At 46.0% G+C, this 17,585-nt stretch overlaps 1 protein-coding gene across 7 annotated transcripts in view; it reads right to left on the reverse strand.

The window, feature by feature from the left end:
• CEP250 (centrosomal protein 250) overlaps positions 1-16,456 on the reverse strand; it is a 51,514-nt gene extending 35,058 nt beyond the window's left edge. For 2 of the 7 annotated variants that reach the window (XM_007073620.3, XM_042980515.1), the window contains exons 1-9: positions 16,357-16,456; positions 7,974-8,263; positions 6,985-7,041; positions 5,941-6,023; positions 5,544-5,709; positions 4,647-4,753; positions 4,157-4,408; positions 2,435-2,531; positions 421-528 (exon numbers count right to left, since the gene is read on the reverse strand). In XM_007073620.3, coding sequence (XP_007073682.2) covers positions 421-528; positions 2,435-2,531; positions 4,157-4,408; positions 4,647-4,753; positions 5,544-5,709; positions 5,941-6,023; positions 6,985-7,041; positions 7,974-8,159 — 1,056 coding nt within the window. In that variant the 5' untranslated portion in view covers positions 8,160-8,263; positions 16,357-16,456. Of the gene's footprint in view, positions 1-420; positions 529-2,434; positions 2,532-2,756; positions 2,842-4,156; positions 4,409-4,646; positions 4,754-5,543; positions 5,710-5,940; positions 6,024-6,984; positions 7,042-7,973; positions 8,264-10,340; positions 10,465-16,356 lie in introns of those variants that run through there. The other 5 variants (XM_042980512.1, XM_042980514.1, XM_007073622.3 and 2 more) reach the window with 5 other exon arrangements.
• Between the last annotated feature and the right edge of the window lie 1,129 nt (positions 16,457-17,585).

Genomic DNA, 17,585 nt, shown 5'->3' on the forward strand with positions numbered 1-17,585 from the left:
GCTCCTCTCCCAGGGGGGTGGGAGGAGGGTATCTAAGAGCAAAAAGGATTGATTTCTCCAACTCCTCACCTTTGGTTACCCAAACCTAGGACTAGCAACAAGAGCACTTTCTGAGGTAATAATAAATGAAGAAATGAAGAAATGAAGAAAGGGGATACCGACATAACAAAGACCAGAATCTAGCCACCAGCCTGAGAACTGCAGCCAGCACTAAGAGGGCCTGTTCCAGCAGGCAGTGCTAGCACACGAATGCTTAGCTACCCCTTAGGGTGCTGGTCTTCAAATACATTCAGAGAACTCGTTACCCAAAGTCCCTAAGCCCAAGTACCTCAGAGAGTGAATATCTAAGCATGACTAAGAGGACATGGAGGCCTGGGGAGGAGTGAGCCATAGCCCAGTTACCACAAACAGAAGGCTTACCAGTACCTGGGTTATATCCCTGATCACCTGCTGTAAAGACAGCTTCTCCTCTTGGGCATTCCTACTAAGTGATGCCTCGTGGTCCATTAATTCTGCATGGTTTTTCTCCTGGACAGGGAACAAGATAGAGCTGTGAGCCAACCTCTCAGAAGCATCTATCATTCCACCCTCCAAATCAACCAGAATCTCATTCTGTCTCTTCTGTCAACCCCACTTTTTCTCTGACCACACGTGAGTGCTACTAATGTCCCAGGACTCTGAAGACAGTGTGATGTGGTGATTAAGAGTTCAGATTGAGTGAGTCAGAGGTCCAAATTAGACGGCCTGGATTAGAGTTCTTGCTCTATCACCTTCCTAAGATTGGTAACCTTAGGCAACTGCTCCTATGAGCTTCATTCTCTTTAACATAGGAATAATTAACAGCAACCACTTCACACATTTTTGTTGAGGCTTGAATGAAAAAGATGCATATAAATTACTCAACATAGTGCCTGGCACAAAAGAAATGCTCAATGAATATCAGCTATCATTGGAGGGAGAATGGCAGCTGCCTCTGTACAGCAAACAGATGCTTGAGATCTAAGGCTAGACAAGAGAAACCCCTAAGCCTCAGAGCTAGCAGTAAACTTGAAGACTCAAGATTTCCTCAGTTCCTTCTGATCACATTGTTAGCGAAGACCTCAAGACACAGACCTGCAGCTGTGTTTTCTTTGGCCTACACAAAATTTGAACCATCGTTTATACATTGAGAGATTTTATGAATTGAGAAATTCTGACTTTCTGGCTTTTCTCAAAAAGTTAACAGATACTAGGGGCGCCTGGGTGGCTCAGTTGGTTAAGCATCCAACTCTTGATCTCAGCTCAGGTCTTAATCTCAGGGTCGTGAGTTTGGGCAATGAATTGGGCTCCATGCTGGGTGTGAAGCCTACTTAAAAAAAAAAGAAAGAAAGAAATACAAATACAAATAAAAAATAAAAAGTTAACAGATGGGCCAGACCAGCCCCCATTCCTACATGGCAATAATTTCCTGAAGTTGAACAGTGGGTGTCTCCTCCAGATGAGACATGTATTCTTTAGGGTCTGGAGTCCCTACTATGCCTCGTCATTTTCTCAATATTGAAATCAAGTGTCCCCTATAGTACTCAAAACTAACTACGATAGCGCTAGAAAACCCAAATCCTTACAAGGGAACCCACTTCACTCTTTGGCATTATCTGGGTACTATGGACATTTGAATTTGCAAATTCCTGATCAAAAGGAACCAAAAAGGCATAAACAACTCTGAATCCCTGTAGATGCCAGCTCAGATAATACCAGGGGTTTGCATGAGGATAGGCATACAGGACCCGCCTAATAAAAGAGATCAAAATTCTTAGAAACGAAAGGAAATGTGGAATCAAGCCAGAGGTTCTCACGTCCAACTTTAGAGAGTCCCTTTGATAATATCTCTGGCAAACGTGAAGCCAGAGACACAAACCTCACTCTTCCACAGGGAAGACTGTTCACCTACTGAGCAGCTTTAGCTGTTAGACAAACTCTACCACCCTGTGACTTCTAGTCATCAACATTGCTTGTGCCCGCCTGGAAAACATCAAACAAGTCAACTCTTTTCCCCAATGTCAGTCCTTCAGATTTGTGATGGCAGCCATCATATCTTCCTCAAGCCCTTTTTGCTCCAAGCTAACCATTGCTATATTCCTCAGTTGTTTCCCATATGACTAGGTTTTGAATCACACATCCCCATCCTTTGCCAGGTGCCTCTTAATGTATGTCCCACTCTCTCCGATGAGGACACACCACATGCATACATCATTGTAGTTTCCCCAGGAATATACCAGTATTTACTGGTGAATGCAAAAATGAATGAATGAATAAGTATTCAGATTCAGCCAAAATTTATTTTTTAGCATTTTGTCAAGGAACATTTAACTGGTATCTTGCATTATCTATCCATAAAGGACAAGGAACCTATAGGCCCACTCCCAACTCCTTTCCCGAACAAAGGATCATGTACCAGGATCTCCATTGCCTCTCTCAGAGCCTTTAACATCTTCTCATAATCTTCATTTTGCTTCTGAGCCTGGGTCAGTAGAACAGAGAGCTCGGTCACCCTGAAGAGAAGAGCACAGCACTGTCATTTGGGCAGTGCACTGTGGTGACAGAGTTACTATGCAGCACGCCCCAGCCCCAACCCAGACATTCCCACTACAGCCTCCCCAGAGTCACTTGGGTGCCCCTGGCCCCTGCACTCCCTGAAGACCATATGATACTACAGTCTTGAACTGGGGGGGTTGGGGGGGTAGTCAAAAGCCACTCAGACACATGCAGGGATTTACCACATCTCAAGGCTGGAACACGTGTTTGGGGGCCCGAGAGCTGAAGGAAAGCCCTGGCCCGGGCCCTTCCAGGCCCCGCTTGATCTTGAAGTCAAGCACCCTGAAGCCAATAAGAACATCAGAATTGCCACATTGGACAGTCCCAAGGTCACTCCAGCCCAAGGGTCTGACTCTGATAAGGAAAGAGGAGGGGCCATTCAGGAAGATTATGGTCAACCTCTGTGATATTAACCTTAAGGTTCAGGGAAATCATCATACATTTTTATCACTTTATGCTATATCCTGGAGTTCAGTATCTGGTATTATATGGGTAGCTAAATAAACATTTCTTTTTTTCATTTTTAAGATTTTATTTTTTTAAGTAACCTCTACACCCAACATGGGGCTCAAACTCACAACCCCAAGATCAAGAGTCGTATGCTCTATTAGCTGAGCCGGCCAGGCGCCCCTAAATAAATATTTCTTGAATGAATGCTATCCGGGAGTTAAATTTCTTTTCTTCCTTTTTTTTTTTTTTTTTAGTCTTAATAATTATATTCTGTATCATCTCTAAGAGCCTCTATTCACCGTATGGCCATTAATTTAATGATTGTATCTTTAAACAAACATCCATTGAATGTTAGTGTATGGCAGACGAAGTGCAAAGCACTAGAGACATAAACGTACTAAGACGTGGTCTCTGTCCTTGGCGCCTCTAAGCGCTTCACAACCCAGAACAAAACAGACTGCTATTTACATACATCACCAATAGGTGGTGACACAACCCTAGCCATGGGGTATAAACCCAACTCTGCACTGAAATTCAAATGGGGCTCTTTGCTTATGTCTCTGCCCTTCTTACATTATTTTTAAAAAGCCTATTTTATCAAAATCCAAAAAACAGAAGAAGCTAACAACAAAAAAAAGGTTAATAATCAGTGAGAAACAGTGAGATCAATATTATAACCAGCAGGTCAAAAGACCACACCAAGGCATAGTAATTCAACAGGCTACTGAGGTCAGGGAAAGCTTCACAGAAGAGGTGACATTTGCCTTAAGGGATGAGGCAGAGGGAGAAGGGAAAGAGGCCTTCCAGGCTAAGGTCAGCATGTACAAAGGCAGGGGGGTGTGGAAGAGCTTGGCTGTTCTGGGAATGGTGAGTAGTTTAGTGTTGACTGAAGACAGTCGTAGCTAGCTCTATAAATCAACATGAGAGACACTGAGCTGCAGGCTGGTGTGAGGGCAGAGGACAGTCACATGGCCTCAACTGGGGCACCGGGTTCCAAACTAAACTCCCTCCGCAACTTCCTTCTTGTGGGAGGAATGCTCTTCACACCTTCCACCCCCCACCACCCATCTCTATCTCTCTAAAGGAGTCAACACCCTCAACAACCCCCTCCTAGGACCCTAGCCCATCTCACCGATCCTGCAGCCCAGCCTTCTCCAGATCCCCTTGACTCTTCAGCTGTATTAACTCCTGGCTCCTTTCATGGACTTCCTTCTCCAGCTTCTGGGTCTTGGTTAGTAGAAGCAGCAGCTGAGTTGGCTCACTCCCATCCAGTCTCCCAGATCCATCAGGTTCTCCAGACCGGGCACCCACAGTCAAGCGGAGACAACAGGTCAACAGGGACCCTGAAAGCCTCACATGCTCAGCCTTGAGCTCCGTCAGATCTCTGAGTACAAGCAAGGAAAGAGCAGACTCCAGTAGGGACCGAGGAAGGGAGCATGGAGATCAGGCCCAGGGAAGCCTGAGGAGCAGGTTCTGGGGAAAGTCATCTGAATCCAACAATATCATCCCTCCCCACCCACTCTTCTACCCCCCCTTCCCCTGTCCCCCACTTCTACAGCAGCCCACTCTCATTAAGTCTAGAATCAGTAGGGGCAAACCTCCCCTCTTATCCCCACACTAACCTGTCAGTGGCTGACTTCATTTCCAGGAAGTGGCGTCGGAAGGTCACCACCTCCCGCCACAGACCAAGAAGGCGACCGTGCTCCCCTTTCAGGTAGCCCTTGAAGAACTGCATATTCAGAAACCCAGGTCATATCAAAGGGCAGAAGTCTGTCTTTTGCCAGCGCAGGAGTCTAGGACTCCTCCTGGCTCCCCGGGGTAGGGAAAGACGGACTCATGGAAGACAGCTTACGACTGGGTACCTATATTCAGGTCACGCTTAAGAGTTTAATAAAGTTATCAGTGGTACTCAGGAGGTCAAAGAACCTGAGACGGTATATGACCTTCCTTTGAGCTGATCATAAAAAGATAAACAGTAGTTCCTCAACAAACGGGAACCATTGCCATTATTACCACCGACTTAGAATAAAGATCCAAGGGCATACCACATGCAAATCGCCTAACGAAATACCTGTCATGCAGCAAAGGCTTAGGAGACATTAGTTTCATTAGCTGGGATCTGAAAATTCCTCAAGGTCTGTATCCGTTTTTTCTTCTCCATTCACGTTTACTAGCTACCTTTTGAGCATCTAAATATACACGCCTCCGGAAGAGGGGAGTCAGCGAGATTTCAGCTCTGTCTAAAACCAAAGCTGGCCACTTATGCAGGGACAGAGCTGCCCTGAGTGTCATTTCACTGGCCAGCAAAACCTCGACTAGGTAGATAAGGACAGTAGTCAGCCAAGAGCCGCAGCAGGGCAAAGCGGCCGGCCCGAGTAGGGAGGAGGCTCAGGGACTTTAGCAACAGTTCAGCTTCCATCCAGGTTCCTAAGTTAACCTTTCCCAGCACTGACGGGGATGGTGGTGCCCCAAGCATAAGCCCCCCCAGCCTCGTGGTTACAGCCCCTTATTCCTCCTACCTCCTGCTCCATCTGCCACTGGCTCTCCTTCCTCATTAGCTCATCCCGGGCTCGGCTCCAGTCCACTGTCAGTTTTTCCACATCTTCCCGAAGTGCTTTATTCACCATGTCAGCTTTTTCCATGTGCAGTCGAAGCTGGGTGTTCACCTCTGCTAGACTCTCACACCTGCACCGGGGAGGGGCGGGAACAAGTGCAAAATAAAGGCTTGATCCAACCCTCGGACCTCTTGGAGTAAGATGACAAACACTGGAATTTTCCACTGCCCGGAACTGGAGGGCTAAGGCTGAGGTGCATGGTTTTATCCATGTTAGCCCTCAGGGCAGAGGTTTCCTCTCAGCCTTCAGAACCCACTGGCTACCAGCATCACCCCCAGCCAGAGAACATGGGGTTCATCACCTCTGTTGCTCCTCTTCCAATCGGACCAGCAGCTGTTCCAGGCTTGGCTCCTCCACACTTTCCCACCTCGGAGAGATTGGTCCCTTAGCCAGATAGAAACAAGTCTTATTTACCTCCAAAGAGAAGACCACTCAGATCAATTCCCTGATGCCCCCTTCTGCACAACCTTTTTATTCCTTCTTTTTATTCTTTTGATTCCTTCTCTCCTCTGTTAGCACTATGTCTCTTTTCTCGATCGCTACATCCTGAAGGTAAATCCATTGCATCCCCTTTTCTAAAAGTGAACCAGTGACCTCTCCTCAAAGGTGGCATTTGGTAATGAAAAGAGTTTTCAACCTAAGAAGCATAAGACATATCTTTCACTAATGGCCTTGACTTCTATAACACTACATTTTGGACCTCAGGAAGTTATTCAACTTCTCTGAGCCACAAAGTCTTCACTACAAAATGAAGGAGTTACCATTCCTCTCAGAAAGCTGCCTTGCAGGTTAAGTGACATCATAACATGACAATGCTGAATGGTGCCTGGCCTACATAGAATGGTGCTCAGTAAGTTTTGGTTCTTTCCCTCCTCTGAGAGAACTTTCCTGAGAGTAATGTGAGAAGGTGCCGAGAGAGAGCTGGAACAAAGGCAAATGGGTCTTTCAAAGCCAGGTCAACCCAGCCAACAGCACAAATAAATCCCTCTGCCACAAACATGCTTTTTAGGCCTGCAAAGGCCCACTGCTAAGACAGATAAACACTGACACCTTCTGGAGGAAAAATGCATTTCTTCCTTCTGATTCCACGTCCTTTCCAATCTGATTAAGTCTCCCGAAGCTGCATTTTGTCCTTAGAGAGCCAAAGGTTGGCGTCTGACAGGCCCGGAATAGCTAGTCCAATGAAAGTATCTGTGTGATAAAGCTCTCAGAGGCTGAACACAGAAAGAGACTTCCACCAAACACTGCCTTATCACACCCCAACCTCCCTTAGCCAGCAAACAAGGCCTTCCTTACAAGCATACTCACTGAGGGCTCAGGGGGAACCCAAAACAGCCTCACTCACCCCAGAGGCTTCCAGCCGCTTCTCCAGCTCTTGGCACCAGGTCCGGTACTGTAACACCTGAGGCAAACAGAGCAGGATGTGGGCAATGGGCAAGCCTGGTACAAACAGCCCAAAACAAAGGCCCTGGAGGATCTTGGGCAAACCTGCTGTGAACAGGGTCCGAGTGATAACAGTGAGGTAGGGCCAGAACATCTTGTTGCTTCTATCTGGTCCGTTAATAATACTTTCTCTATGCCTCTCATATTGGAGAGGTAAGATTATGGACTTTGGAACCAGAAAACACAGGCTCAGGTCCTAGCTCTATCCTAGGAGAGCAAACATAGACAACTAATTTAGCCCTTGTGGCCACCATCTTTAAAAGGGGCAGGATAGGGGCGCCTGGGTGGCTCAGTTGGTTAAGCGTTCGACTTCAGCTCAGGTCATGATCTTGCAGTCTATGAGTTCAAGCCCCGAGTCGGGTTCTGTGCTGACAGCTCAGAGCCTGGAGCCTGCTTCAGATTCTGTGTCTCCTTCTCTCTCTGCCCCTCCCCTGCTCACATTCTGTCTCTGTCTCTCTCAAAAATAAATAAACATTAAAAAAAATTTTTTTTTTAAAGGGACAGGATGGGGGCGCCTGGGTGGCTCAGTCGGTTGGGTGTCCGACTTCAGCTCAGGTCACGATCTCGTGGTCCGTGAGTTCGAGCCCCGCGTCGGGCTCTGGGCTGATGGCTCAGAGCCTGGAGCCTGCTTCCGATTCTGTGTCTCCCTCTCTCTCTGCCCCTCCCCCGTTCATGCTCTGTGTCTCTCTGTCTCAAAAATAAATAAACGTTAAAAAAAATAATAATAATAAAAAAATAAAAAAATAAAAAAATAAAGGGACAGGATGTATCTCTTGTGAAGTCGTGAGCATCATGGGAGAGGCTGTCCTGTCTCCTGTAACCCTTGTTCCACCTCAGCACCCAGTGCCCAGAGGTGTTCTCTCCGCCTCCCTGGAAGGGCAGCTGCCTCACCTTGGCCTGCAGCTTCCTCACGAGGGCTGCTTGCCTCTGCTGGGCCTCCTGGGAGCTTTTCAGCTTCCGCCAGGAGATGGCTTGGTTCTCTGCCATCTGCTGCTGTAGTGCCAGTACTTGCTTCTCCAGCACCAGCTGCAGTGACTGGGGCTTCATATTGTTCGACCCAGGGCCTCCTGTCTCCATGGGGGCACCAGACAGGTAAGCCCTCAGGCCCCTATTCAGCCAGAGGCTGTTCACTCCCAGTAAGGTCTCTGATCATTGTTGTGCCACTTGGACCTCCTCTTGAGCTGGGGACCAAAACACACAGAGTTGAAAGGAATGTCTAGGTGATTCAAATTTACTCATCAAATGCTCACTTATCCGGCAAAGCTGGATAAGTGGGTTCCTTTACTATAGGACCCATCAGCGCCTTTAAAATACTAACATGGGCCCTAATCTCTAGGATTAGGAGCAGGGAGGCTATGATAAGCATCATTTGCCAAATGTATTGGACCATGAGACAAGCTCACAGGACCAGTGTTTCCTGGCATGTCTTCTGGAACTCTGCACTAGACCAAGAGTTCCTGGTTTACCATTGCATCCCTAGTGCTTGGCACAGTGCTTAATAAACATTTGTTGAATGAATCACTGAAGGTGTTTCTAGTCTAGTAGGGGAGAAAGACACAATCATGACACAACGTAGTGTGTGTAATAATAACAGAGACATTATAGGATAGTATGGGAAAACAGTGGAAGGGCATTTAACCCATTCTGGGGGTCTGTGAGCTATGGGACTCAACATCATCATAGTTAATACATGTTAAGTATGTCTGCAGGTCAGTCACACTGTTAAGTGCTTTACACATACTATGTCATTTTTGTCACCATGAGAATCTCGAAACCTTTCTATTACACTTCAGGGTAGATCATGTTATAACTCTTTGTACATGGATGATAAAATTGAGGCTTACAAGGTTAAGCTTCAGTTAAAAAATTAGAAAGCTTAAACAATTTGTCCAAGTTCATACAGTTGGCATTTGGTTGATTAGGGATTTGAATACAAGCAGCCTGACTCTCTGACAAAGAAATGGAGTAGCAGGCATTTCAGACAGGGGATCCATTAAGAGAGGGAGGGAAAATCAGCCTCAGTAGGATAGCAAACCCTCCTCACCCACCAGGAGCTGGGCCAAACAGGGCAATGGGCCACCTGTGGGGGAGGAGGGGAGACTGGCTGAGAGGGAGGGGGACCAGCCTAACCAGTGACCTTGAGAGATATTCAGGAGAGAGAGAGGCACAGTGGTCAGGAAGAGTTTGGGATTAAGCTCTGCCTCTAATGGGCTCAGTGACCTTGGACATACTACTTTCCTTCCAGTCTCCTCATCCAAAAATTAGGGCTCCCAGCTATGTGACCTCTGAGTTTCTGAGGCCTCTAAAGCACATGATAACGTGGGAGGAGGCGGGTGGGTTAGAGTTCTCGTTTTATTAACCCTGAGACATGAGACACCCAACAGAAGGGTTAAGGAATATCTGATTTTCCAATTACCTATCAAGAAAACGGAATATTAGAGCTGCCCTCTTGGTCTAGCCAGCAGACCATCAGTGTAAACATCTGAAGAAAGTAGTATATACAGCAAATGGAAATCTAACATTTGCATATACAGTGGGAATTTCAGGGGCCCCAAATCCCTTTCATGCACCAAACTGTTGATCTACATCCTGGCTCAAATGCCACCTCTTATCATGTCAGGCCAGATGTACACAGGAAGAGTTAATCACTTTTATAGCTATATATACATAAATATATGTATATATGTACTTGCACATATATGACACTGTTATACAGAAGACATTTGTATATAACTATATATAATACAGAGAGAGAGTCTAATGTCTATATTACATTTTATCATTATTATCTATCTTCTCTACTAATCTGTGAATTCCTTAAAAGCAGAAGCTGTCTAATTCATTTTGGTCATTAGTAGGTTGAAGAAATGCATGTGGGCCTCACTCCAGGCAGATCTAAACCCTTAGCAGAGGTTACAAATGTGGCCTGCTGGTTCTTTTCAACCATTATGTGGCCTATATCATGCTTTTAAGAGTTAAAATTAGGTATCAACATTTACCATTGGGAGAACACATATAAAAAATCTTATTTCTAGGGGTGCCTGGGTGGCTCAGTCAGTTGAGTGTCTGACTTTTAATTTTGGCTCAGGTCATGATCCCAAGGTTGTGGGATCAAGACCTGCATCAGGCTCCTTGCTGGACATGGAACCTGCTTAGGATTTTCTTTCTCTCTCTCTCCCCTTTGCCTGTTGCCTCCCCTGCTCTCTCTCTCTCAAATAAAAAATAATAATAATTTAAGTTATTTTTAAAAATTCTTACCTCTGGCTCCTTTGGAAAATCAGAATATCTAGTGACCCAGGACTCACATTCCTATAAGGCAACAACCAGCTGCAGTGAAGAGTGTCTGGGGCACCTGAGTGGCTCAGTTGGTTAAAAATCCGACTTCAGCTCAGGTCATGATCTCACAGTTCAAGAGTTCGAGCCCTGCATCGGGCTCTGTGCTGACAGCTCCGAGCCTAGAGCCTGCTTTGGATCCTGTGTCTCCCTCTTTCTCTGCCCTCCCCCACTCACGCTCTTGTCTCTCATAAATAAATAAATAAATAAATAAATAAATAAATAAATAAATAAGTATCTACTCCCTGAGACAAGGCATATGTTTTCCAGCTCACCAGTCTCTACCCCGCTCCCCAGCCTATCCTCTTCCTCACACTGATAGCAGATTCTAATTGCCATTTATCCTTGCACTTGTGCTGTTGTTTTTCTTTCTTTCTTTCTTTTTTTTTTAATGTTTATTTATTTTGAGAGAGAGAGGCAGAGAGAGAGGAAGAGAGAGAATCTCTCCCTGTCAGCACAGGGACTTGATCTCACGAACCGTGAGATCATGACCTGAGCCAAAACCAAGAGTAGGACGCTTAACTGACTGAGCCACCCAGATGCCCCCGTGCTGTTGTTTTTTTTATAACAGAGTTACAGCGGAAAACTCAGTTTCCTAATTCACATCACCTCCTGGGCAACAGAAGATAGCAGAGTTTGCAAAGCCTGTAGTAGACAGTAAGGAAAGTGCACAAAGCAGGAAGAATAGAGTGGCACCAATACCCCAGGCTGCCTCTCCTAACCTAGAACCCGGGTGAATACAGTCTTCCCTCACACTCCAAACATCCTCTCTTTCTGCCTTTCCTTTATACCAGGGCTGTGTCAACCAGCTCACCGTGGCTCTGTGAAATGCTGGCTCAGTCTCTCTGTGCTAGTTGGAGGCAAAAACCTGCCAGGAAACCACTCTTGGGGCCAACAGTGCCAGCAAGAGTAGCTCTGAACTGCTCCACGGGACCTGATGAGCCTTTTCTCCCCTAATAGTGTGAGGGCTGGGCTGGGCTTTTGCATGAAGTAGGAGTCTCAGAGGCCCCAAGGGCTCCCCTCCCTCCTGGGAACCCCTACCCCCCAATGTTTGGTGCCCATTTTTTAACCTATAAAAATGGTAATGTCGTATAGTTCAACCTACTATCTCTATAAGCAGCTCTGCTACACTCCCCAGAATTCTCCTACTAAACCATCTCTTAGGATAAGGCTAAGGCTAAGGCTGCTGTTAACACATACACATTATTTGGGAAGGTGATAGTGATACTTCAGTAAAGAAGTGGAACTAGGGGCATCTGGGCAGCTCAGTCAGTGGAGCATCTGACTTGATTTCAGCTCAGGTCATGATCCCAGGATCCTGAGATCGAGCCCCATGTCAAGCTCTGTGCTGAGTGTGGAGCCTGCTTGGGATTCTCCATGTCTCTCCCCCTGCCCCTCTCCCCTACTCGCTCTCTCTCTGTAAAAAATAATTTTAAAAAGGAGCGGGATTATATCAGAATTATATGATTATTTTACTTTAGCAGATAATTAAAAATCTTTAGAGCTATTTAAAAATTTAGTCCAACCCTCCTCTCATTTTACAGATAAGGAAACTGAGGCCTCCAGAAAGGCAGTAACTTCATTTTGTTCATTTTATTTATATGCCCCATTTATCTCAAAAAATGATTTGGAATTGTAGCAAATAGACCACATGAATGTAAGACATTACTAATAGGGGAAATGGAATGCAAAGTATATGGGAACTCTCTGTATTGTGCAATTTTTCTATAAATCTAAAATTGTTCTAAAAAAGTTTATTTTAAAAATGATTTGAAGTGTTTTATGATTAAAACCAAAAAATAAAAAATCCCCATAAAACTGAAATTCATTAAAACTAGAATAAAAAGAGGGAGGGAACAGAGGAAAGATCTGTCAGAGAAGAAACTAGCAGTGTCAAAAGAAAGGTGGGTTTCAGTGTCCCCCAGAAAAGGAAAAGGTCAGTAGTTGGCAAATGGTGACAGACTGAATTACATTCACATAAGATAATGGATGTCAGTGTGCTTTGGAAATTGTAAAGCACTGAATAGACAGTCATTTCTGCAGGAAAAGGAAAAAGACCCACTTCTTTCATGCATTAATGTATCTCATAAATGCTCATGAATTTCAGCTCAGTTCCTAGCAGTCTGCCCCAGTGATACAGACATGAGCAAGGCTGACTTCCTCCTCTTACTAGGAACCAGAATGGAAGGGCAGTGACCTCTGAACCTAAGGTGGAGAGTGACAGAAGAGTGATCTACATTATGTATTTAGTTCCCCTCATTCGAAATACTCCAAAAGAAGTATTTAAATAAAGTTTCAAAAATCTTTTTATTTTAATGTTTATTTTTTTTTGAAAGAGAAAGAGAGAGCGAGCAGGGGAGGGGCAGAGAGAGAGGGGGACAGAGGATCCAAAGCAGGCTCTGTGCTGACAGCAGACAGCTCCATGTGGGGCTCGAACCCATGAACGGGATTCGAACCCATGGACTGCAAGATCATGACCTGGGCCAAAGGAGGATGCTTAACCTACTGAGCCAACCAGGTGCCCCTAAATAAAGATTCAAACAGAAGCATTACCACCTAGACTTGGAAGTGTACATACTGCAAGGACTATGATGGGGACTGGTCTTATTAAATAGAATTTGTCACTTAAAGCAAAAAAGGAAAACCACTTAAGAGCACAAACAGTCTACTTTCTGAGTGAAGAAACTATATACATTTGTCTGCAGAAATGATCTGTTTCTTATTCCACACAAAAAAATTTAGCATGTGGCCCCCTTACATAAATCTCCTATGTGGGGCCCCTTTCTGTTCTCCTCCTCACCTCTCTGGCCTCTCCTTTTTTCTCCTTTGTTGGCTTCTCATCTCCCCAACATCTGAAGGTTGGAGGTCCCAGGGCTCAGGCTTCAGGCCTCGTCTCCATTTACATTCATTTCCTAGGCACCCTCATCCAGTTTCATAACGTAAAATAGCACCTAGACACGCGTGACTCGCCATGTTACGTCTCCAGCCCACACTTCCCTCTGGGATTTCACACTCTCAGACTAAGTCCAAACACTTATAACCTCTCCACATCGGTGTCTAAAAGGCACCTCAAAGCTAACTTGTCCAAAAGTGAACTTCTGCTCCTCCAATCTTTCCCATTTCGGTTCATCGCAATGCCATCATTCTGAATGCTCAAACCAAAATCCTAAAGTCATACTTATTCCATTCTCCCACACCCTGCAACCAATCTATCGGCAAACCCTGTTGGCTCTACTAGATCCTATCACATTTCAACCCCTAACCACCACGATCCCGGGCGAAGCCCGAGTGGGGTGGAATAAGGTATGCCCACCAATTCTTTGACTCACCTTCTTTCAGGAGGTGGAGCCTAATTCTCTCCCCTTGAGTATGAACCGCAATAAAGTTAATGAAGCTGAATAAAGTAGAAATGGCTGCCAAGACAAGGTCATAAAAGGCACTACGACCTCTCTTTCACTCTCTCCCCTATGTCCTGAGGACACTCAGGCAGCCCTGTGAGAAGGCCCAGCAGCAGTAAGGAACCATCCTGGGAGCAGTGCAGCCATCAGCCTGACTGCAGTCTCCTGGGAGATCGGAAACCAAAAACACCCTGCTAAATTGCTCCTAGATTTCTAATCCACAACTGAATGAGATAACAATTGCAATTTCAAGCTGCTAAATTTGGGAGTGATTCCTTGCCCAGAGATAGAGAATTAATACATCTGGATTACTGCAAAAGCTTCCTAGACGGTAGCAATGCTTCCACACTTGCTTCTAGAATTTGTTTCTTCTCAACAGAGTAATCTGAGTGATCCTTTCAAAACAGTGACAGATTATGCAACTCAGAACCCTCCAGTGGCTCCTCAGAGTAAAAACCAAAATCATCATCATGGCCTCCAGGCTCCTAATTATTTGATCCCAGCCTCTAATCATTTTAATTCCATTTCCTACTCCTCTCCAGCCACACAGCCCTCCTTGCTTCTTATTGGAACACACCAAGCCACCCACCCACCCCTGGCCTCTTCCTCCAGGTATCTTCTTGATTCGCTTGCTCACCCTTACCACCTTCAGGCCTCTGTTCAAGTGTCACTGTCTCAGTTAAAATTGTTCCTTAACCCTATATAAAATGCCACCACTCCTCCACACACACTGGTATTTCTATTTACCTTATCATGTGTTATCTGTCCTTATCTGATTATTACATGTAATATACTTATCAGAATATAAATTTCCCAAGTGCAAGAACAGTTTTATTGACCATTATATACCCAGCTCCTAAAACAGTGCTTGGTATACAGCAGGTACTCATTAACTATTTGGCTGAATGAATGAAAGAATATGAGAGCATTAGGTAACACGACCCATATTACCAATGGTCTTACAAAACGCTGACAGCTCTATAACCTTCTAAAAGGTAAAAAACTGATCATATAGCACTTTACTCTCTCAAAACAATTATTTGCAATCTTCACAAAAAAACCTTTGAGATAAGGGGCACCTGGGTGGCTCAGTCAGTTAAGTGTTCGACTCTTGGTTTCAGGTCGTGATCTTGAAGTTCGTGAGTTGGAGCCCCGCACTGGGCTCTGCGCTGACAGCGCAGACAGACCTGCTTGGGATTCTCTCTCTCCTCTCTGCCCCTCCCCCACTCACGTGCTCTGTCTCACACTCTCTCAAAATAAATAAACTTAAAAAAAAAAACCCTTTGAGATAAGATATTGTCTTCATTTTGCAGACGAGAAAACTAGGCTCAAAAAATGGAAGGGATATAACTGATCGGTAGCAGACAAGCATGAAACCCCAATCTGCTTCCAAACTCTTGGCCCTCTCCATTACATTAAGCTGCCTCCCAAATAATGAAATAGTAAATCACAGTTCTGTGAGGGGCACCTCCTAAAGGGTGTGAAATGATGAGTCCTAGGTCTGCAGCTCTGGGGCAAAGAAAGGTAGAGTGTGAAGGAACAGAGGGCTGGCAGTAGGTTCTACCCCTGGTTTTGTCATGAACTCACTCTGTACATTTGGGAATATCAATTCTCCTTTCGAAGCCTTCTCAGTCAAATGTGCATCATAATGATGGCCTCCACAACTCATGGGGTTAATGTAAAGACCAATTCAACAGACATTTATCAAACCCAAAGGCAATCTAGTGAAATCATCACATGCTCTAGGGACAGACAGCCTAGAATTCATTTCCCAGCCCCACTCACTTATTAGCTGTGAAACTACGCAAAATGATCTACGAATGCCTCAGTTTCTACATGCATAACATGTGAAGATACAGAATCCACTTCATGAAATTGCTGAGGATTAAATGGGCCTTCACATGTAATGCATTTAGTAGCACTTGACACTTATGACTATTTAGCAAAATATTAGTATTACTATCATCAAGCACTAGACTCTGGAATATAGGGATGAAAAAGGCAAGGCATAAACGCCCAAGCGCACGTGTGGAAAGAGGGGCAGGAAAACTAACTCCGTGCAACGAGTGCAAAAACCAAGCAGTGAGATTAACATTGCCTGCAGAAAGCGGTTGGGAATGGTTTCCAAGGAAGTGATACTTGAGTTGGGTCGCGGAGAACCAAAGTTCCGGAGTAGGGCGGGAGTGGGACTGGGCTTTGGGACAAATCACGTGCAAATCCCCAAGGGCAGAGGGAGCAGCAAAATTCTGGGAACTGGGAACAAGACGCGCAGCAGAGCGCAGCGGGCTCGTCAGTTATTGGACACGAGGATCGGGAAGATCCTTTTCTGCACGGATTGGAGCCCAGAGTGGTGGCCGCAGCCGGATGCGGAGGCAAGGGGCCCGAATCCCTGGGACCGGTCCCAGCCCCGCTCTGGGCCTCGGGTTCCTCCCGAAACGGGAGGCCGCTGCTCCAACGGGATTCCCTAAGGCGCCCGAAGCTGGCCGGTCTCTGGGCCTCAGACCGTTAACCCAGGCACCTCCCGCCTGCCCTTGAGGCCCCACCTCACCACGCTCGGCTCCCGCGATTTCCAGCGTGATCCTCAGCGCCGGAGCGGGAGATGCAGCCACTAGGGCCCGGCGGGGGGCGGGGGCCCGGCACCGGGCCCAGGCCCAGACCCCGCCCCCCAGACTCGCGCCCTGGCAGAGCCCTCCCCCCACCCCCCACGCCAAGTAGCGTGCCCCTAAGCGGATTGCGCCACCTCGGCGCCTGCCGCCATGTTGAGTACTGGCACCCGATTTACTGGAGTGGCCCAGATGGAAAGGCGGGATTACATTAAGAGGTGTAAGATTCCCTGGGCAGAAATGAGGACAGCCAGGGTTGCTAGATTCGAGCAAGGGAAGTCTTAGTAACAGAAAAATCTTGCCCTCAAAAATCCCCCTTTTGGCTTCGGGGTTACACATTGCGCATGTGTGTGGGGCTTAGTTCTACGTGCGTCTGCTCACTGCTCCACCCACAAATCCGAATGCAATTAACGAGGAAAGAGGGAACCGGCCTCTGGATCTGGATAAAACCTGTAGGGTGAAGAGTTATGGGGTTTCTCGTATTCAGACCTCGTAGTTCCAAGCCGACTCAGGCAACACAACTTAGTGTCGTTTGAACACGCAGCACTGTGTTCACTCACGTGTTTGCACAAGGTGATCTCTGCCTGAATGTTTTATATCCATTCGGAGAACCGCAGTTGGTCTAATTTTCTGTGTAAGCCTGACTTCCTCTAGAGGACTCTTTCTTACCTCTATGGCCCAAGTGTTATTCCCATAGCATTTTGTGCTCAAATTATCAATGCATTATCAACCAAAACGTTTTCTTAGAGTTATAAATTTAATTTACCTGCCTCTTTTCCACTCAGTGGTTCTAAATATTTAGTTGGGATTAAAAAGCAAAACAAAAACAGGGGCGCCTGAGTGGCTCAGTTGTTGGACGTCAGACTCTTGATTTCGGCTCAGGTCGTGATCTCAAGGTGGTGAGATAAGAGTTTTTTGCTGGGCATGGAGCCTGCTTGAAATTCTCTCCCTCTCCCTCTGTGCTCTCTCTCTCTCTCTCTCTCTCTCAAAAAAAGGATATTCTTAAAATGCAAAGTCTTAGGTTCCACCCATAGGGAGTGAGTAAACCAAGAGTGGAGCCCAGGAATCTGCATTTTGGCAAATACCTTAGGTGATTGAGAAGCATTGCATAAGACTGTATTTCTAGCACCCATCACAAGGCCTACAAAAATAGGTCCTCAGTAAGTACT

Source organism: Panthera tigris, chromosome A3 (assembly GCF_018350195.1).
Source record: "Panthera tigris isolate Pti1 chromosome A3, P.tigris_Pti1_mat1.1, whole genome shotgun sequence".
Lineage (NCBI taxonomy): Eukaryota > Metazoa > Chordata > Mammalia > Carnivora > Felidae > Panthera > Panthera tigris.